This window comes from Trifolium pratense, linkage group LG7 (assembly GCF_020283565.1).
Source record: "Trifolium pratense cultivar HEN17-A07 linkage group LG7, ARS_RC_1.1, whole genome shotgun sequence".
NCBI lineage: Eukaryota > Viridiplantae > Streptophyta > Magnoliopsida > Fabales > Fabaceae > Trifolium > Trifolium pratense.
Genome location: NC_060065.1, coordinates 55600995 through 55623591, shown reverse-complemented (window position 1 = coordinate 55623591; position 22597 = coordinate 55600995). Strand labels below are relative to the sequence as shown.

Here is a 22597-nt window from a genome sequence, read left to right as displayed (position 1 = left end):
GATCGTTTAATTTGACAAATTAATTTCTGTAAAAAAAATACGTAATATCATAATTTACCGATTATTAATATTTTACGTCACTTTTTTTTTTTTTTTGGATATTCTTAAAATCTTCTTCATACGTTACGTTAATTTTTATTTTTATTTATTTCTGAAAGTCACGTTAATTGTTGATGCTTTTTTCTTCTTCTTATGGACCCAAATTTGGTATCACATGTTTTTCTCACACTAAAATTGGTCTTCAAGCATAAAATTATTTTCACCAGATCAAATATTTACTGTTTCCTAAGTAAAAATGAAAACGTCGAGTCCCATAAGTTTAGTTTAGTTGATAGAAACATCGTACTATATGTACAAGAGTTTGGATTCTAATCCGAAATACTCTATTTATTCATTTTTACGATAAATTTTTTAACCACTGAATCATTTTTTTTAAAAAAAATAATAACGCCGAAATTTAAAACCGTGAATGTAAAAAATTTGACTCTTGCACCAAGGTGGCAACGAGTACTCTATTATTTTCATAAAAAGTATAAAACTAAGTTACGATAGGAACGTGATAAGTGCGATAATTGCGGCCAACGGAGCAAAGATTATAATACGAGTTTACAACCTATTACAGTTTATGATTGTGATTTACTTAATTAATTATTAGATCTTATGACATCCTTGTTCACACTTCACTTTAAAAAGACAAAAAAAAAAATTGAGTGGTTGTGGAAGTGATGAGATTAAAGCACCTTTTAAGATAACATAATCTATTTTTTAATTTTTTGAGAGAACATAATCTACTATTTAACAATTGTACTGAAGTAGATTTTGTAAACTATTTATTATTTTTTTGAGAGAACTTAATCTATTTAACAATGAGGAGTATTAATATTTTTTAACAAGATATTGGCTTGGCTCTTTCAGAATATTGTACGTCTCATTTTTTTTTTTTTTTTACAATAACAAAATGATATTCATTCATTCAAATTGATAGATTACATCAAATATAACCACATAATCAACATCGCTAAAAACGTAAGGGATGAATCTGCGAACAAAACTCACAGCATCCGAGTTAATAGCATACAACGGCAAAATGCCTACAACAAATAATATGATAAAGTTAAAGTCACCGAAGTATTCATGCCTCCGGATCTGCAGCGTTGAAGCCCAAGTCATTGGTTGAATATGTAATTGACTGAAGCCGATCTTTTCAATAGAAATCAAATGAACACCGCACAATACAGGACAACAAAAACGTCGCACAAGACGACGAACAACACAACGCCGCACTCAGACGGCGAAATCACAAAAAAGAAAACACAAAAGAAAAACTTGATCAATGTGAAGATCACTTATTTAAATAAAAAAGAAAAGGTAAAACAATTATGAGGGGTAATTTTGGGTCAAAAATTGACCCTAAAACCACCCCTCCTTGATAGATCAAGAAGAAAAAAAACTAGGTTAAGGTGGGGGGCGGCGGCTATGAAGTAAATGAGGTGTTATTTTCATAAATCTAAAAAAAAATTCGTTGTTTGGATTTGCTATAGACTAATCTCTAATTTGACAGGGAACATCAGCTTTTTATTCACAAAGTAAAATTTTCCTCATAAATGTTACTCTAAAAATTAGATTTGGATTCTTTTATAATTATTTACTTGATTTCTAAGGTGTTTAAATTAAGTAAAAAATGTAAAAATTTAAAAGGATATATATCAATGATTAAATATATTTGATTTCTATAGTTTTTTTCATGGTAATTGTTACAGTATCTAGTATCTAGGAAATAGGAGAGTCAAGAAAAAAACTAGTATCTTCTTTTCAAAAATATACTGGTAGAAGTGTTTAAAACAAATTGTTATAGTTGTCAAAGTTACAAACTAGTTCTCAAGACTTTTGGAGTGTGATTTTGTGGGGAAAATATCGTAAGACAGCATGATATATATCAAGATGGCATTATTGCTAGAAGTACCAATTCTCATCTCTGGAAGGCTATTGATTGTAAACGTGTGGTCAATGCTTGAGAATACATTACTCATAACTCATAAAGGGATTGTCGTAGTTTAAGTATAGAAGCATGTTTTGTTAGATTTCAAAAAAAAGAAGGAAGTATAGAAGCATGCCAACAAGATGTCTATAAGCAACAAAATTATAAAGTAATGGGCATTAAAGTGAAAGATGGAAGAACTTTTAGGAGGAGCTTTTGCAACGTAGAGTAACATATTGACAAAGATATTTAAGATCGAAATAGTCTAACCGAAAGTCATCAAAAACTTTAAATTTGATTTGATCCAATATTTAAAACTTAAATAAATGCTTTCTCCTAAATGTTGATTTTTCTCAACCCACCCTTTGTAGTTTATATATGCTCAAGTGTGTCAAAGTACACTGTCATCCTCCCTCCTTACCAAAACTTTAGTTTTTTTGAAGTTTTGCGCGGAGATTAAGAAATGATAAATAAAGTTATTTTTACCCTTATTTTATTAAGAAAGAGAAAATATATTTAATTAATGCTTTAACTTTTGTAAGGGTATAAATGGTAAAATATCACTAAATATACATTGGTTTTTTAAAATAACTAAAGTTTTGGGACAAAATTAAAAAGCTAAAAAGACTAAAGATTTGAGACGGATGAAGTAATTTGAAAGCGTTTTAAGCTAAAATGGCGCATTTTAAGAGATAAACAATTACTATCCCTAGTTATAAGATCATGTTTAACCACTGCATGTACGCCAATGCACAATTTTGATTCGCTAATATCTTTAATTGTCTATTCATAAAAATTATAAAAATTTAATATTTTGAAAATACTCATCAAAACAAATTGAACAAGATCTTATATGCTAATATTTACATTTATATATTATTAAAAAAATACAGTCAAAGCAAGATAAATGAATAATACTTTTTTGTCAAACACGGTCTTATAATTAGGGACATAGTTAGTATAAAAAACCGGGGTGCACACGGTTGAACCGGTCGGTCTATACGGTGCGTTTGATCTGCTAAAAAGCATGAGACTGAACTGGTAGTGGGATCCTTTGGACATAGATCCAATTGTTGATTTTTTTTTTTTTACTGTTCCAGGTGGTATCAAGATGGCACTGTCTCGGGATATCGTATCCCCTTTTTCGGGAAAATGGATATTTAAAGAAAAAAATTTAATTCTATTTTTTTCTAATCGGAGCAATCCGCCTACTCAACTTCTTATATTGAAAGTGATTGGTGTTCCTATTCCAACGAGACTATTATTCCATACCATTACGGAAGAAGATTCGGGTATATACTGTTTGATTTGAAACTGATTATGAGACTTGACAAATTAGGTAGCAAGAGACATGACAAAAACAAGATTTTTGTCCCTCAACGAACCACGAGACAACTTTTTATCCACAGTACAACTATAAAAAATACTCTATGAAAATACTCATTTTATCTTTGAATATAAAATATTATGGCCCTATATTTTCCCGTTACAGTTTTGTCATGTCCTATATTCCTATATTATTTTGTTATGTCATGTAATGTTCTGTTTAGTCATGCTGTTTTACCAATCAACCCCCCCCCCCTAAAACAACAAAACTCAACCGCATCACCAAAAAAAAAAGCCTCTACCACTTTCCCTTTGGCAAACAATTTGGTATCGAAGCACTGAACTTCTCAACTGTCCGGAAAACTCCGCCGGAGTTCGTCGTCGGCCACAAGAACCGGTAATAAAGTCATCCAGGTTTTAATTTTATTTATTTATTTCCAAATTCGATTCCAACGTAATTTGAATAAATTGAATAATTACATCTAAAAAATCATTTTTTTTTAGCTCCTAGTTTAATTTAATTTCTTATTATAGCATTGTTCTTTCATTTAGGTACCATTGAAATTGAATCATTGATTCAAACTGTTGTATCTTTTGTATGATGAACATGTGAAACAATTTGTTTTGGAAGTTTAGTGGATCTCAGAAATTTGAATGTTATTGAAGTAATCAATGGATTCTTCTATTGTTATGGTTAACACAATTTCAGAACCTAATGATGAAATGGAATTTGAATCTCATGAAACTGCATATACATTTTACAAAGAATATGCTAAATCTGTAGGGTTTGGTACTGCTAAGTTAAGTAGTCGTCGATCTAGGTCATCCAAGGAATTTATCGATGCTAAGTTTTCGTGTATAAGATATGGTAATAAACAACAATCGGACGATGCGATTAATCCACGTCCTTCGCCGAAAATCGGCTGTAAAGCTAGTTTGCATGTGAAGAGAAGACAAGATGGTAAATGGTATGTTTATAGTTTTGTGAAGGAGCATAATCATGAGCTTTTACCTGCTCAAGCTCATTTCTTTCGAAGTCATAGGAATTCGGATCCGTTAAGTAATGATGTGCGGATGCGACGGAGGAAGAACTCAACTGCAGGTGGTAAATTGTTTAGTGCGTATCAGAATGTTGATTGTTTAGAGAATTTTATGAATCGTCAGCAGGATAAAGGACGTAGTTTGGTTTTAGAACCGGGGAATGCTCAATTGCTTCTTGAATTATTCATGCATATGCAGGAAGAGAATCCTAAATTCTTCTATGCAGTTGATTTGAATGAAGAGCATCGACTTAGAAATGTGTTTTGGGTTGATTCTAAAGGGTTAGAAGATTTTTGTTATTTCTCTGATGTTGTTTCTTTTGACACAACATATTTCACAAGCAAGTATAAAATACCTTTGGTGCTTTTCATTGGAGTTAACCATCATATGCAACCCACATTGCTTGGATGTGCATTGATAGCTGATGAGTCAGTATTTACTTTTGCTTGGTTACTGCAAACGTGGTTTATAGCAATGGGGGAACGTGCTCCACAAGTGATTCTGACCGACCAAAACGATGCTCTTAAAGCTGCTGTCGCTGCTGTTTTTCCAGGAACACGTCATTGTTTTTGTTTGTGGCATGTTTTGGAAAAAATACCGAAACAGCTTGAATTTTTAAGTACATGGCATGATAGCTTTATGGAAAAGTTTAACAAATGTATATATCAATCATGGACAGAGGATCAATTTGAAAAGAGATGGTGGAAGCTGGTTGATAGGTTTAAACTTAGAGATATTAAGTGGGTCCAATCCTTGTATGATGATCGAGCAAGTTGGGTGCCAACTTTTATGAGGGATATTTCTTTTGCTGGCCTGTCTACTAGCTCGCGCTCAGAAAGTTTAAATTCTTTTTTTGATAAATATGTCCAAGTTGATACTTCATTGAGCGAATTTATAGAGCAGTACCAGCTGATTCTTGAAGATAGACATGAAGAAGAAGCCAAAGCAAATTTTGATGCTTGGCATGAAACGCCCGAATTAAAGTCTCCTTCCCCTTTTGAAAAACAATTGTTGCTAGTTTATACGCACGAAATCTATCAAAAGTTCCAGTTTGAGGTTTTGGGTGCTTCTGCTTGCCATCTAAAGAAAGAAAATGATGGCGTGATTACTACTTATGATGTGAAAGATTTTGAAAATAATCAGAATTACATGGTAGAATGGAACACATCAAACTCAGATATATGTTGTTCCTGTCACTTGTTTGAATATAAAGGTTACCTCTGTAGACATGCAATTGTTGTTCTACAAATGTCTGGAGTGTTTAGTATCCCGCCAAAGTATATATTGAAAAGATGGACAAATGCTGCTTTAAGTAAGTATCCTATTAGTGAAAAATTGGAAGAGGTTCAATCCAAGGTCCGGAGATTCAATGATTTATGTAGACGAGCCATAATATTGGGTGAAGAAGGTTCTTTATCCCAAGAAAGTTACTATATGGCTTTAGGTGCCTTAAGTGAAGCTCTAAAGCAATGTGTAAATTTTAACAACTCTGTTGAGAATGCAGCGTTAGCTACCCATGTTGATTGCAATGTTGAAGAAGAGTATCAATCTACTACTACATCTAATGATAAGTTTTCTGATCCAAAAATGAAGACGGGTAAGAAGGCTGCGAGGACTGGTGTGGCTGGTCGGAGTCTAGGAAGTGTTGAAAATATCGAAGGAAATAAAAGAAAGGTCAGGTATTTTGATGATTACTGATTTATCTCCTTGTCTTCTTTTAAAATTGCCAATGACTTGAGATTCTTTATGTTACAGGTGCCTCAGCTTGAAGCAGTAAGTGGTAGCAACGATGGTTTTCAACAAATGGTATGTTATGCCCTGAATTTTTCTAATTAATCTATACTTTATGCTGATAGGAACCGATGTGGCATCTAAGGTAAATAAGTAGTAAAATGTAGATAGATGAAAGAAGTAACACTGTTATATTGATCATCTCATAGAATCAAGATGACTCCATGGTAGAATTACAGTGTTCAATCGGAAAGGAAAATACAATGTAGGAAGTGTAAAATAAGTTAGGTAGTTTGAGACACCTATAGAATCTCCCAACTCCCAAGTAGAGTGACTACTAAAATCAATGCATAATTCTACTCTCAATCAAATGCTGATCATATAGTACTCAAATCTCCTTTCTCTCTCTCTCTCTCTCTCTCTCTCTCTCTCTCTCTCTCTCTCTCTCTCTCTCTCTCTCTCTCTCCCACCTGTCCAAGTCATGCTTTCCCTCACTTAGTTAGTTACAACACTAGTGATAATGATTCCCTGCTGCACCTCCCTGCCCCTCCGAACGTACACCTCACCAATTCTATCATATGCTCCCTATTATGGTGAACAATGCTCTAGTAGAAGCTGGTTACTTGGTTATACTCGTGTTATGTTCTTGGGGAGTTTCAATACCGGCTCCTCAACACCCCATCAATGACAAATATCGGTTGGGATGAGACTTTGGGTTTAGAAGGGAAAATTAGAATAGCAGGCTAGTTTAGTTTTCCGACCCAATATATATAATAGTTTATGCTAAACTGTAACTTTTGCGTTTTGCACATCTTTTCTCGTATTTTGGCAGACATTCAACATCTGTAATCTGATTAAGATCAATTTTATGATTTTTTATTGAATATTGGTGAAAGCACCTTTGTAGTATGGGACGGTTCCAGATTTTTGATGTCTACGTATGCTTGTGACAGGAGCCTAATGATCTAAGGTCACATAATGCCATGCAAATGCGGTTTCACAGCATGGTGCCGGCAACTATGTTCCATAATGTTTCGTCCCCCTTTCACACTGCAACCTCAACTCATTTGCATGACAATCATCTTCCTCCTTAGCTGAATATAGGTTCTTTTCTAAAAAGGATCCAAAGACACCATGTATTGAACTGTACACCAGAGATGCAACTTCTGAAAGGCGGCACTGTATATAATAGACTTGATAGTATCTGAGTTTCACAGAGGCTAGGGGACATTTGAATTTGATGGATGTGCTGTCTTGAGAACCATAATATTGCAAGGACTGGATCACCATTGAAGTAGTTAATCTTATGTTGGTTTTGTGTATGTTCAGTTGGATATGTGTATATGGTGTTGATACAATTCTTTTGTTAAAAGTGAAATATTTAAAAATCTTACAATAGTTTTAGTAACAGAAAAATGAAATTATTCAAAACTCTGAAGTTTTCTAAAAGTCAAATTAATATGGTTGTTCATGGCTTAATTATTCAAAACTCTGGAGTATATCACAATATAGTCATCAAATTTTCATTGTTCCAACTTCTAAATAAAGAAGATTAATGTACCCTAAGTATACCAATACATGAATCTGTATTCGGCTATTCGCTATCAGATCTCAATTTTTTGAAAGTTTATATTAACAGACGATTTTTAACAATGATCAATGTGATATCTGATAGCGTAAACAGCCAGTCATTAGATATGTAGCTAGCCAAATAAGTCCTTATCATTATCATTGTAACTAGCCAAATGAGGCATTAGCCTTGTAAATATTGTCCTGAGTTATGACAGTCCTAGTTAAACTTATAATCAATTCAGATGATAGGGATGGCAACGGGCGCCCATGGGTGCGGGTTTGACACTTACCAAACCCATACCTGAAATCATCACCCAAACCCAAAGGCTGTTCGGGTGGCAAAACAACACCCACGCCCACACTCATTGGGTTCGGGTTTTTTCCACCCAAACTCAAACCCGCAACACATTTGAAAATAATTTGCAAATTTAAGAAATTAAATTCCAACATAGACTTTGAATTATATTACAACTAAAATTAAGGTCTTCCAAGAAAATTCAAACATAGACTTTCAAGAAATTACAACATAGACTTTCAAGAAATTAAATTACAACTAAAATTAAGGTCTTTCAAGGAAATTGAGGGAGACTATGGGGGTAATTAGGTAATTATAAAATATTTCGGGTGGGTGTATGGGTTTCGGGTGTGGGTTTGACTAATACCAAACCACACCCATATTATCGAGTGTCACCCGAACCCAAACCCAAACCCAGTCAAATTGGATTTCGCCCGTTGACTTGGGTTTGGGTTCTGGTGAGTCTCTCGGATTTGGGTTTTTTTGTCATCCCTAACAAATGAGGATTGTTTCGAGTCTCCTGTGTTCTCATCCACCTTTGATTCTATTTTTTAATAATTAAAATTGCAAGTGGTAAAAATAATAAAAAAATAATAAAAGGTTGAGACTTCACTAGAAAAAAAAAAATGTTATGGGAGAGAATCTCTTCCTGATATATATAGTATATATACATGGAAACAAAAAATAAATCATAAAAGAATGGTGTGGGTGAGTGTTTCGGGCCTTTTTATTGAAAACTTAGGAACACCTGTTACAATGACCAAATAAACAAATTATGATTACTGTTTGCTGAACTCAGAAAATCTGCAAAACAATTATTTTACTTTGGAATGCTTAACGAGTTTTTCTCCTACATTTCAGCAAATCTTGGCTAAGAACAATTTTAAATGCATACAAGACCCAACTACTACTTTTGCACATATAGTTGTTCCTCCATAGTCAAAATATAAATAAAAAAATAAATGTCATATTATACAGACTAAAATATAAGCAAATTACAATTAATTTCATAATTTTTTGACTGGAATATTTTGAAGAATACAATCTTTTCTTTGACAAAGAGTACAATTTTTTTTGGTTCATAGACGAAATAACAAACCATTAAAAACTTACACATATAAAGTGGAGTGATCAGAATTTGAATCTCAATCTAAAGTCCAACTTAATAATTTTGATATTTTTATCAGTTGAATTACGATTTTAGTGGGCAAAGAGTACAATATTTTTTTTTGGTAGAATAAAGAGTACAATATTTTAATGATTGCGCATACGATTATTTAGTCAAGAGGATTACACCTCATGCTTGTTGGGATCACGCTAAACTAATTGTTTATCGTAAATGAAAAATAAATGATTATGCACAAAACATAGCGTCACTGAAGTTTTGTTCATGCAACTAGATCGTTGGATATATGAAATAAAACGCGTAAAACCCTTGTAGAATGGCATGCCTAATTAAGAGGCATACTCCCAAGTTTGGTGGCTTATATTTGGTTTGGATCTAGGAAGCACGAACACTGGACACGACACTGACACGTTGACACTGATAATAATTTTAGAAAATGACAAAATTCAATGTAATTATAAGTGTCAGTACCGTGACAGTGTCCCACACCAAGACACGCCTAATACGAAGAGTGTTCGTGCTTCATTCATAGGTTTGGACATCATATTTTATCAAATTTTCAAATGTATGCTCAACAAAAAAAAGGCATAAGCGCATAATAATTTATCACACTGAACTTTTACACTTTGTTTTTTAGCATTGATTTAAGCTCCAACTCAAAATTCTAAAATAATATTAGAGTTCTTTAAGATTGGATCACATGCTATTAAGTTTTTGCTATCGTGTCATCCGTCATTCATATTCATAAACAAAGTTTAATAATATTAGATGTGAGAGTGTGCGTTAAGAGTTTCCCATTAGTTGAAAGCTAATTTGAAAATATGTTTATATAAGTCGAGGGTAATATTCATCTTTCAATTAGTTTTTGTAAGGTTGATTTAAGTTCAACCCATAAATTCAAAGACTTTTTTATGAAAGAAAAATAGTTTCTCTTTTTCTATAACATTTATTTCTTTTTTGTTGTAATTTTTACTTTTATTAGAATTTTCTTTTGTAAATAAATAAATGAGTAAGCCAACATTTTGGTCTTTCAAAGTATATCTCGCTGTGTATTCGTTATTGAATGTATCAAAATTGTAGTTAGGTCCATAAGTGTCCCTTTTATCTCACACCAGTTTTTAGATAGTCGATTTCACCTTTAAATATGTTTTATCTTTTTATTGATTTTGCTGTTTACGACTTCCTATTATATATATGTGAATTTTAATGGTAACGTTGTAGTTTAAAATAAGTACTAAGAATAGTTCATTACATATGATCATTTTGATGGGATGTTAGGATGGATCCGGTTTCGGTGTAATTAGAGAAAGTTAACTGCACTGCAGTCGATCATATTTAGGCCGTTTAATTAATATCCGATGATTCAAAATTTTAAGTAGAATTTTATATTTTTTAAAAAATTAAATTCTTATTTTTAAATTTGGATCATCCGATATTGATCGGACGGTTGAAATGTCATGATTATATACAATGTAAGACTGCACACAATCCAATTTCATGTTAGGATGTCTCATTTTAGTGATACCAAAAAAGTTTGTTGTCTTTTAACAATTCAAGTGATGAAAAAAATCTAGACCCTTTAAGTAGCAAGTGAACATAAGTTTAATATTTACTAACTTTTATCAATTTATGTTCGTTCGAAGAGAAGAATCCATTTTATCTATTTCACAAATTCTTCAACCGAGATTATAATTCATACCTTATAAAATAATAATTGAAACAGTTTGCTGTCTAGATCATATTAGATTAGGACCAAAATACTTTTTTGCAAAATTATTAAACTGGTTTTACCAATATTCCTCCCCAAAAAAATAATTTAGAAAACAAATGAGAATCCAGGAACGATGACCAACCATCTTGGGGAGACAATTTCGCACATGAGTACACATGCTTGTTGAAAATCATCTCAAACTAAAACAATGGTGAGATCATGGGTTTTTATTTTTGTCAAATTATTAGCTAGTCAAAATAAAAATAAAATGAAAATATATAGTATGTAGTTTGTTTCAATTTTAAAAATTCAATCCGATCCAAGTGTTAAGAATCATGATATCCATAGAAAAACAAAGAGAAAAGCTAGTAAGCTTTGTATTGATTATCATGAATAAAATTACAATTGACAAGAAAATTAGGTACAAATGACTTATTTATAGGCTAATTAATTAGATTAACTAACTAGTAACTAATGCAACTAACCATATCTCTAATAGCAAGTGATTTTTATAAAGGATATTTTTTTTTGGTACATAATTGCTGGGGACCAAGAGTAAGTGATTTTTATAAAGGATATGAAAACTCATCCAATAATATTTAATTTTATATAATTTTCAATGACTTTTAATTTAAAGAAGTATCAAATAATTAATGCTATCTGATGATGGAAACATAGATGAGACGGATACAGTGTTGTCTTTTTTGGGTAGTACTTTATATATATATATATATATATATATATATATATATATATATATATATATATATATATATATATATATATATATAAGCAAATTGTTAGTATATTATATTGCTATGTTAGTTTTTCTTCTTATCGGGACTTGAACTATGTGAGCTACCCATCCCACCTGTTTTTTCGGGTAGTACCTAACTTTAGATATGTAATTGTCACTTGTTTGCTCATTTTGAGTAATTTGAATAATTTTTTATTATTATCAATTTTAGTTATGGTTATATATTGTGCATTTATATATTTAATTTTAAATTTAATTTTTAAATAACGTATCCCGGCCGTATCGTATCGGGAGTTTTGAAAAAAAAGTCGTCCGCTGTATCGGTGTCGTATCGTATCAGTATTGTGTCACGTATCTGAGCTTCATAGAATTCTAGTAATAAAAAGAGATTGCTTGACCAACAATGAATTTGATCCAAATAATAAGGATTTTGGTCCCCTTAAACATGTAGTCAGAAATTCGATTTCATTCATACGTACCGAGAAAATTCGGTTGAAAGGTGAAAACTCACCTTACGTGTCCTATCAATTTCACGACGGAAATTAATCATCGTTAATACCGGTGGAAACTCCTACTAATATCATATGTGGTAACAAAAAAAAGAGTTTGCTTGACACCTTACCTGAGTGTCAGGTCCTGTGCGAAATCTCAGTAGAAACAAACAGAAAAGTCATTTAGAATATGTTTTTTAATAAATTCAATTAAATGGTTTCTTGATAGTTCCCTTCCCATGACGAAGCACGGAATCTTGCAGATAAGGTTATTTCTGGAACATTACTGGCTCTTACTGGATGGTTGGATTCTTGCTCTTCAATGCAGAACAACAAATGAAAATAATTGAAGATTCCCGATCACTGTTTTTTTGCTTGATAATTGAACCTTAGGGTCTATTATATTCATATTCTTTAGAATAAGATAAAGAAATAGTTTTGTCTTTGAAAAAAAATCAAAAAATTCAAAAGTTTTTTTATTTTTTTATTTTTTTTACGTAATACATTTCTACAAATACTTTTCTATATAGTACTCCCTCTAGTTCTTTATATAATTTTTTTTGCGATTTAGATTCATGAAATGATCGATGTATTTGATCCATTTTTTAGACCAAACACATCGATTATCCTATGAATCTAAAAAGTAAAATTTTTGTTATATATAGGACCGAATGAAGTATCTATGAACCACTTGTTAGTATTTGCCTATAGTAAATAAATTATGTCCGCTACAAACAGAACTAGATGATATCGATTGCGAGATTTGAGGTAGTTACGGTGGTGATAGAATTCAGGTGTGATGGACCACGGTGAAGAAAGTATCTGCAAAACACGCTAGCACTTAAACGTTCAAGTTAATATGTGATCTAAGGTGAAGTGAAAAGTGGTTCAAAATCATGTACCTTGCGCCAAAATTTACTTTATACGGTGATAGACGGTTATAATTATCTGTGACAGTTGACATATAGACATTTATTAGAATCAATATAATTATTTTCTTTTTAAGATTCAAATATTCAATTAATTTTTATAAATAAATATATTCAAATATAAATAAAAAAACTTACATTTTACCTCAATCAATTTTTGTCAAAGCAGATTTTCATAATTAGTAAGGGTAGTAAATTCAGGTAAATGCATGTTTACGATTATAGACTTATAGTAGATCTTATTGCCATGCTCAATTGCTCATGCATGCCTATTTATAGATGGAGATAAAAGTACTACATTCATTAGTCACAACCCATATGCAAGATTCACACTAATATCAAACAATGTTATAGGGTCGTACTTCTAGCTAGGAGTGTGACCACACAAAACAATAACTATTTCAGTACGAATATCATGCACTTTAGTTCATAGATTTCATATTCTGACACTTCCATATTGATTGCACAATCTAACGGGCCACCATGACTTAATTAGGTTTACAAATGCATTAGTTATGGAATTAAACTTCATAATAAGGTATGGAGACAAAGATTTAGGTGTATGTGGGGTTACCTAGCATTGCATTATCAAGTACTAATACTCATTTCATAGATGGAGCATGACATGATCCTAACTCCTATTCAATTGCACAAGTACCCTCCCAAATCCATGAACCAATATAGTACCTTATTACCTTTGGTCTTGAAAACTACTTTCATGATACACAAGTGAGATAATTATAAGTTGCTTCATTGTACTTTTGTCTCCTAAATACATGTTGGCATTCTCCTCATAAATTTTACATCATATACAAGTTAATTTTTATTATTGGGTCAATAAATTTTACAATTTAATCAAATAAGATATGATACAAACATTTAACTTGTTTATTTTGCTCATGATTTTTATTTAAAATTATTTGATTACTTATAATATATATCTTATCATTTTTTTATACCGTGTACACTGTACACTATGTTAAGAATCACACATCGGTTGTGAGATGACCTTGACAATTGTTTATAAGCAAGTGACAGTCCTCACCTCACAAGCCGATTTTGTAAGGATGAGTTATACCCAGTACCCAATTCTAAGACACCTGTTATCAAGTTTTCGTTATCGGGCCACCTCCCACATCGGTTGCGATATGACCTGACTAAGTATTTATAAATAAGTGTTAAGAAGTCCCGCATCGATTAAAAGATGACCTAAATAAGTGTTTATATACTAGAGGCAATCCTCACCTTACAAGCCGATTTTGTAAGGATGTCCCACACCTTAGAATTTGAGTATCCGGCCTAACTCATCCTTACAAAATCAGCTTGTAAAGTGAGGATTGCCTCTGGTTTATAAACACTTAGTCAGACCATATCGTAACCGATGTGAGACTTCTTAACACACTAAATGTTATCCTCCTTATATATATATATATATATATATATATATATATATATATATATATATATATATATATATATATATATATATATATATAACTTGATTTATTTTTATCTTGTCACTATTATATCTTGCGCGCTAAAATGACCCTTAAAAATTTATAAAAGGGCAAATGGAAAGAGCTCGAGTGAACATATAAGTCAAATGGCAAAGCTCCAATGAGAGGATGGGTGCGTCCAAATTTGAATGAGGCGGTGTAGAATCAAGTGGCTGCAGGTTGCGGTAGGTGTTATGCGTGATGAATATGGGCTCGGAGGATTCACTAAGTATATAGGATCAACTAGTATTTTCATTGTTGAATTTTGAGGTGCATATTTATTCAAAAAAAGAAAAGAAAAAAAAAACTTTGAGGTGCATATGAGGGTTGTGCCCAGCTCGAAAGGGAGGATAAGGTGTTGTGGAGTCACATATTGACCTCTATGCTTATAAAAAAAAATAAAAAAATAATATTGACCTCTATGGTAGTGCAAACTGCAAAGGATTAAACGAGCAGATGTTGGGTGTGTGCAAGGTAGGAGGTTGATTATGAGAATTCGTTATTTAATTCGGAAGATTTGCGGGTTAAAGTTCGGTATGTATATCGGGAAGCAAATCATGTAGCGGATTTGTGTATTTATTTATGATGTTTTGGGAGTTTCTACTTACTCTCGTGTTATTTCGGTATAATTTTCTTTAGGTATAAGCTCCTCTCTATTGATTTTTTTTTAAAGTTTTAAATTACATAACTAAATTTATTTATTTTTTAAACTACTAACAAATTCAAAATATTAAAACATCAATTTAAAAGGAATGAAGCGAGTTTCCGTGAGTCGAAATTTGAACTCCAAACACTTCTTTGTTCAACACTTCTTCACTGAGTGAAATTTCTAACCACTAAAAAAAAAATAAAGTGAGTAAATTAATGACAAATAATACTACTCCCTCCATCCCATTTTATAATACATACTTTAACTAAACGCACTATTTATATGTCTTGTTTTGACCTTATTTTTCTAAAATTATATAAATGTAAATATTATCATATAATATCTTGTTTGATTTGTTTTGATTAATATTTTCAAAATATCAAATTTTTATATTTTTTACTAAGTTTGATTTGCTAAAATATAAGGACTAGACATGACAACTTCTGTTGTATTGTGTTTGATTTTAAAACTGTTTCTGGTACTGGACAAACTGGGGGTCAAGGGACAGGACAAAAACTGAAATTCTTGTCTCTCACAGAACCACCGGACAACTTTTTGTCCTCAGCACAAGTTGTCTAAAATACCAAAATAATATTTTGTCCACCAAACATTGTACAACACAAAGTTTGTTCAATACCTTAAACGTTTTGTTTTGTGCTGCTCCATCTTATATTCTGTCAAGTATTTATATTTTATAGATCAAACAAATATACAATTAAATATATTCGTAATGAAAATGATGTATTAACATAGTACAATGATATTGAGTTCTTATACGTTGGAACCGAGGGATTATATTAGTTCTGAATTAGTGAATATATGTTGGGAGAATATAGAGAGGAAAAATAAAAATAGAAACCCTGTCATGTCAGCCTCATAATTGAGTTCTGTGAACACCATGTGCATCTTTAAACTCAAAAATCTCTTTGTCTGGCGCCATATTTTTTCTATCCCCACACAATTGCCCCCCAAGCTTATCCTCTTTCACAACTTCACCCCATTTTCCTACAAATTTCTTCAATACTTCAACCAATAAAATAAACACAACAAATTGTTTGACCAAACAGTTCAAGATTTCACCAGATACGATCTATGTAAAGGGCAATTTCGTCACAAAACTAAATTCATTTATCACTATATATTCACTACGTTGTCAGAACCATAAACTCAACTCCATGCAAAACCTCTTCATCACAAACACACCATAAATTAACTTCATACCATAGTATCTTCATACAAAAAATATTATATCATTTCAAATAGCATATAGTTTAAATAAATAAACTATAGTTATTAAATTTCCATTTTCTAACTCTAACCGCCACAATGAGTAGAGTTAAGTTTTTCCAAGCTATAACCGTCGCAATATTCATATTATCACTCACAACCACCACCGTCCGGTCATGTCCACCGTCAGACAGGGCGGCGCTACTAGCATTCAAAGCAGCTCTCCATGAACCATATATCGGCGTCTTCACCTCATGGACAGGAGCCGACTGCTGCCACAATTGGTACGGAGTTAGCTGCGACAAAGAATCTCGCCGCGTCGCCGATATAAACCTCCGCGGCGAATCAGAAGATCCAATCTATCAAAAGAAACACCGTACCGGTTACATGACCGGTTACATCTCACCGTCAATCTGTAAACTAACTCGTCTCTCAAGCTTTACCGTCGCCGATTGGAAAGGTATCTCCGGCGAAATTCCTCGCTGTATTTCCACCCTCCCTTTTCTTCGCATCATCGACTTAATCGGAAACAGAATCTCCGGTAATATCCCCACCGACATCGGTAGACTTCAACGTCTAACCGTTTTCAACATCGCCGACAATGTTATCTCCGGTAACATTCCACCGTCGCTAACAAATCTGAGAAGTTTAATGCATCTTGATATCCGTAATAATCGGATCTCAGGTCCTTTACCTAATGACTTCGGTAGACTTCCAATGCTGAGTCGGGCTTTACTGAGCGGTAATAAAATTACGGGTCATATTCCCGACTCAGTATCACGTATTTACCGTCTCGCAGATCTGGATCTATCAAGAAATCAAGTTTCTGGACCCATACCCGAATCATTGGGTAAAATGGCGGTTTTATCCACACTTAATTTGGATATGAATAATATTTCAGGAACTATACCAATAAGTCTTTTTAATTCAGGAATAAGTGATTTAAATTTAAGCCGAAATGCTTTGGAAGGTAATATACCCGATGTGTTTGGTGTGAGATCATATTTTACGGTTTTGGATTTGTCTTATAATCATCTTAAGGGTCCAATTCCAAAATCAATGGCTTCTGCTTCTTATATTGGACATTTGGATTTAAGTTATAATCACTTATGTGGTAAGATACCTGTTGGAGATCCTTTTGATCATTTGGAGGCTTCATCTTTTGTCTACAATGATTGTCTTTGTGGGAAACCACTTAAAGCTTGTGCTTACTAAACAAACTTACTTACTTTCATATCTTATGAAATTATATGTGTATGTTTGTAATTGTAATAATAGGATGAAGAGTGTTGTGTTTATGTTTATTAAATTAGTAGTTAGTTAATTTTCTTGTATTTGTGTTTGTAATTTTCATCATCATCTATTACATTACATAGTACAATATAAATGTGCTTTTAAGATACAAGCCCTACTCCATTTTTCACATGTTTGATTCTACGTTTGAAGCATCAATAATTTGATTTTAACATGTTTTATTGCTTTTTATTTCTAGCGGCTAGAAATTCTACTCTTAAGATGAATAAGTTAGATAACAGAGGTTCGAACTCCGGCTCCATGCATATATATTGTAATGTCATAACAACTGAGATAAACTTACGTGACAAATAAAATCAACTTTACAAAATTAATTTACTTAAAAATAATTTTAAATAAATTAATTTTTTGTTGGTCCTAAACCAACATTTCACTATTGTTTATTTGTTCCATATGTGTGCGTCGCTTTTGCCTGATTTTGTACCTCCCGCCAACTTCTCAAGTTTTAGAGAGTGATTCTTGATCAATTATCAAGAAGGATAAATGTTGTTCCAAGATTCAATGTCCTTTTCTTTTTCCACTCTTTTCCCTCTTATTTTAATATGTTTTCCTAATCATTTCTAAATTATTTTTCTTTGACTAAAAACCAAATCTATTCAATTAAGAAAAAGTTAAATGAAAGACCTAAAGAGTTTTTAAGAAAGAATGATCTTTACCAAAAAAAAGAAAACAAAGATCAATCTTGAATCCAAATTTTATTGGGCTCAACAACTACTGCATGCTTTGTCAACAAATGGGCAGCCATGGCCATAGAGGTCTAGGGCCATGGAGGACAAAGGAAATTTTTAATTTTAAATTGTCCGATCTTGATTAGACAAGTTATATATTATTGATTTGAACGATTATACGTACTAGTTTAATCCAAAATCCAATGTGCCGATAATAGTGTGGGTATTTTTTTTTTTGTTTTTTTTTCTTCCTTCATGATTTTTCTTCTTTGGTCTCTACTTCTGCAATCTTTGCAATAAATGTCTCATGAGAATCCTTCCTATTGTAAAATAGTTGTCCTAGAAATCAAACAATGAAATTGGCCAAAAATATGTAACATTTTGTTATGGGGTTGGGCAAAAGTTCATCCGAACTGAACTTTAATATCAATCACTGCTTGGACTTGTTACATGTTTCTCAGTGTTAATAAGGAAACGACCCCCTAGCTCTAAGGATGTAGATGTCATGCAATAGTTCTTCATAAGGGTTTGATATTTGCCAAGGTGGAGATCGTTGAGTATGACTCATATGCATCAAGAAGAGGCTGGGGACGGTCGAGAAGCTGAGCTAGCAGAGCGAAGCGAATTATTATTGTTGTTATCTAGATCGAATTATTATTGTTGTTGTTAGATACAACTGAGGAGTATTTGTTGTTAAGTTGTTATCTGGACCGAATTATTATTAATATAAATATTGTTTGTAACACTGAAACCTTATCAAACTTTTTTTTGTTTTTTTGTTTTTTATAAATAAACCAATAAGCACGAGAAGTACTTAGAGATTCAAAAGTTTACAAGGAAAAGGCTAGGTAGAAACCAAAAGATGGATCCAAATAGCAGGACCATCTAAAGCACACCCACCTCTCAAAAATCAACAATAAAAGGAGCAGGTGCTAAGATAGAACAACAAAAAGTGCGGCAGCAGCAGAAAAACCTGTTATCAAACTTGTGTTCATTATGGTTTTTGTGTTTAGGCGTTATTACTATTTCGTTACCAGTTGTTCCAACTATAAATAACACATATCCTGTTATTATCATTTAGTAAGTAATGTATGAATAAACAAGTAATAACCGATGAATACACTATAGACTATAGTCTTGACAACGAATATGGGATCATATAAATCCAAACATCCCCACACTCATATGCACATGAAGAAAAAAAAAAGTAAATAAATTAGTATGCCTGATTGAGAGACAAAATGTGTGGATAATATTAGAGAGATGAAGGACACCGCAAGTGGTAAGAAAACGACATAATCCTTAGCTGTGCATTGCATTGTAGGAGCCTCACACATGTTTTATTTTTATTTTTAAGAAAGCCTCTCACATGATTTGTTCTAACTAGTAATCAATTGGACATATTGGTCGGATTATGTACTATAGTTTCTTATGGCCTCTCTAGTACCGTTAATTGAATATGTGAATGTATCAGAGTTCGAACTTTGATCTATACATATTATATGTAATGTTTTCATCAACTGAGTTATTCTCGAGACGGTAACAATTTATTGCCGATTTTATGAGGATATAATGTAAATTGATCTTTTTCAAATCATTGGTTGAATTCTAATACTGCATGTTAATTTTTATAAGGCATTTTTTTACATCAAATACTACATGTAATTGTGACATTTTTTCTATTGCAGGTGCCAGGTGGTCCAGGTCCATTACTAGTTGCATGGTACTACGATTGAAAACAACGTTATTTTCTTTTCACTAAACACATGGGAATGTAAAATAGAGTGAATGAGACTGCTTAATTTTCTTTTCTATTTTTATTTCTAGTGAAATATATAACCAGTTGATTTTTTCCCCACAGGAAATCGATTAAAGAAAGTTCAAAATCTGATAGCAAATAGAGACAAAATCAAATCTTAGATCTCAAAGGGTTGAAACTCAAATAGGATAGAATAGTATTTGTATTATTTTTTTTGTTTTTATAGTACATGTACAAAATTTGTAAGTTAATTATTTTGTAGAACATGGAAAGTGCTTTTGCAGCCACCTAGTTGTAACATCAACCATATTCCCTTAGTTTTTGGGTGCGTTTGATCTGCTAAAAAACAAGGACTGGACAGGACAACTCCAGTTGTACTGTGTTTGATCGTAAAACTGTTTCAGGGACTGGACAAATATGGACCCAAGGGACAGCACAAAAATAGAATTTTTTGTCCCTCACTAAACCACATCACAACTTTTTGTCCTAAGTACAACTTGTCTAAAATACCAAAATATCATTTTGTTCACCAAATATCATATAAAACAAAAAATTGTTCAATATCATAAAAATTTGTTCCCTGTTGTTCTGCCATGTGTTATGCTGTTATGTCTTGTGCTGTTCTGTCCAGTACTTACTCTTTAACGGATCAAACACACCCTTTGTGTATTTTCGTCCCATTCTCGTGCACCCGAAAATTTGAAAATAATCCACCATTGTATATTAGTCACAATTGAACCGTGGTTAAATGTGTTTTATATGTTTTTTTCATGATAGGAAATAACTTTTTAAAGGTTTTTACACATCTCAATGTGTAAAAATTTATTTTACATGTTCAGATTTTAAAATTCAAATGTATAAAATTTATGTAATGATCCATTTTAATTGTTGTATTGCTCTTGGGACTTTTAAATGCATGGATACATGAGTTAAGTGTGTTTATGCTCTTGTGACTTTTTTTTATAAGCAAAACTTGAATTATAAGGAACACAAGCGGTGCTCAACTCTTACAATTCAAAAATCCATTAGATGCTATGTAGGCAAGCTAAAAGATTAATACATCAATCAACAAAAGCATAAGGAGTATGACTCCCACTTCTACCTAAGAATCAAAACCAAGAAATAAGCGTAATTTGATCCTTCCGTAAAAAAAAAAGAGTAATTTGATCCACAATAGAAGACAAATTTGGCATAACTACTCGAAACACGATATTGTTACGTAGACGCCAAAGACACCACGTAGTAGCTAGCCAAATTATATGGCGAACATTTGACCCTTTGTTACTTGTCACTAGAGAAGTAAACGATGTGAAATGACTCCATCTTTGTTCAAAGATAATAACATCCACCTGCATCCAACATAAAATTTTCTTCTACACTTGTTGCGAGAACCGGCAATTGAAGATTACATGGTTTAAGTCTTCAACCTCTCTAAAGCAAAAAGCACAACATAATTCATGCGGGTTTGAAATGACTCCTCGATTAGCCAGCGCAACACGAGTTGGAAGTTTTGCTAATAACAACCGCCGACCAAAAACACTCCTATAAACCATGAAGATATATGGTTTGGATTAGGTTTTCTTTTCCTAAAAGGTTTATCAATTTTTTTTTTTCAGAAACAGAGAATTAAGTCTACTTGTTGAGTTGTTTAAAGTAATAGCTAACAACATCTCTAATAATTAATAATACTACTTTGAGTTCATTTTTTTTTACCAATACTTTGAGTTTCATACATTACTAACAAACAAATGGTTCCTATAATATCATGTAATACTAGTACAACTTATGTATTTTTGGCTTCAATGATACAAAATTATGCGATTCTTAAGCAACTCATACTAAATAAGCCAATATTATGTATAAAAAAAAGTCAATATTAAATTGATGATAATTTAAGGTACTTTAATATTTTTTTTATACTCATTCTCCCACATCATGATTGCTCTGGTGATAAGAAAAATTAAGCAACGAATCATTAGTCTATACAACTTAATTATATATGTTAGAAATTATTAGAAATATAAGTATGAGTCTAACTCATCCCCACAAAACCGACTTGTATGGTCAGGACTACCACTTGTTTATAAACACTTATCAAGGTCATCTCATATCCGATGTTAGACTTTTTAACAATATATTCTTATTGGAATGCTCTAAAGTTTTTTTAATAAATACTAGTATTTTCTTATTATTAATATGCCACATAAATGCTTTCTCAATTTTTTGAATATAGGTTGTTCAGAGAACCATACATGAGAAGCATGTCTATTCTGGTATTTTAATTTCTCAAGGATTGAACTCACTTTATTGGAGCAGCCATTCCATTTCCATGATGCCAAAGAATAAAAATAGAAAGACAGAGAGTGCACAATAAGAGTGGGGGTACGAAAATAAATTATTTTTTCCTCTTGGGTTGATTGCCTCTTAAGCGGGCTTAGCGGCTACTCCAAATTTAAATATATTGGGCTTCCTCTCTGACCATTGGATTCGAAGTGTAATTTTTCTCTTCCCACCGCCTATGTTTTTT

At 32.2% G+C, this 22597-nt stretch overlaps 2 protein-coding genes across 2 annotated transcripts; both read left to right on the top strand.

The window, feature by feature from the left end:
* The first annotated feature begins 3522 nt into the window (after window positions 1–3522).
* Window positions 3523–7464, top strand: LOC123894038 (protein FAR1-RELATED SEQUENCE 4-like). The gene is made up of 4 exons (XM_045943908.1): window positions 3523–3701; window positions 3857–6019; window positions 6101–6151; window positions 7030–7464. Exons 2-4 carry the CDS (start codon window positions 3977–3979, stop codon window positions 7168–7170), a joined length of 2235 nt encoding a protein of 744 aa, XP_045799864.1. The 5' UTR covers window positions 3523–3701; window positions 3857–3976; the 3' UTR covers window positions 7171–7464.
* An 8465-nt stretch (window positions 7465–15929) lies between these two features.
* Window positions 15930–17731, top strand: LOC123894037 (DNA damage-repair/toleration protein DRT100-like). Its single transcript, XM_045943907.1, has one exon. The coding sequence runs from the start codon at window positions 16429–16431 to the stop codon at window positions 17542–17544; it is 1116 nt and encodes a 371-aa protein (XP_045799863.1). The 5' UTR covers window positions 15930–16428; the 3' UTR covers window positions 17545–17731.
* The last annotated feature ends 4866 nt before the right edge of the window (window positions 17732–22597 follow it).

Excerpts from the sequence above, each read along its gene's own strand:
- LOC123894037 (XM_045943907.1), top strand. The coding sequence starts at position 16,429 with ATGAGTAGAGTTAAGTTTTTCCAAGCTATAACCGTCGCAATATTCATA.
- LOC123894038 (XM_045943908.1), top strand. The coding sequence starts at position 3,977 with ATGGATTCTTCTATTGTTATGGTTAACACAATTTCAGAACCTAATGAT. Across the intron at positions 6,020-6,100 it reads TCGAAGGAAATAAAAGAAAG|GTGCCTCAGCTTGAAGCAGT; the intron begins GTCAGGTATTTT and ends TTTATGTTACAG. Across the intron at positions 6,152-7,029 it reads ACGATGGTTTTCAACAAATG|GAGCCTAATGATCTAAGGTC; the intron begins GTATGTTATGCC and ends TGCTTGTGACAG.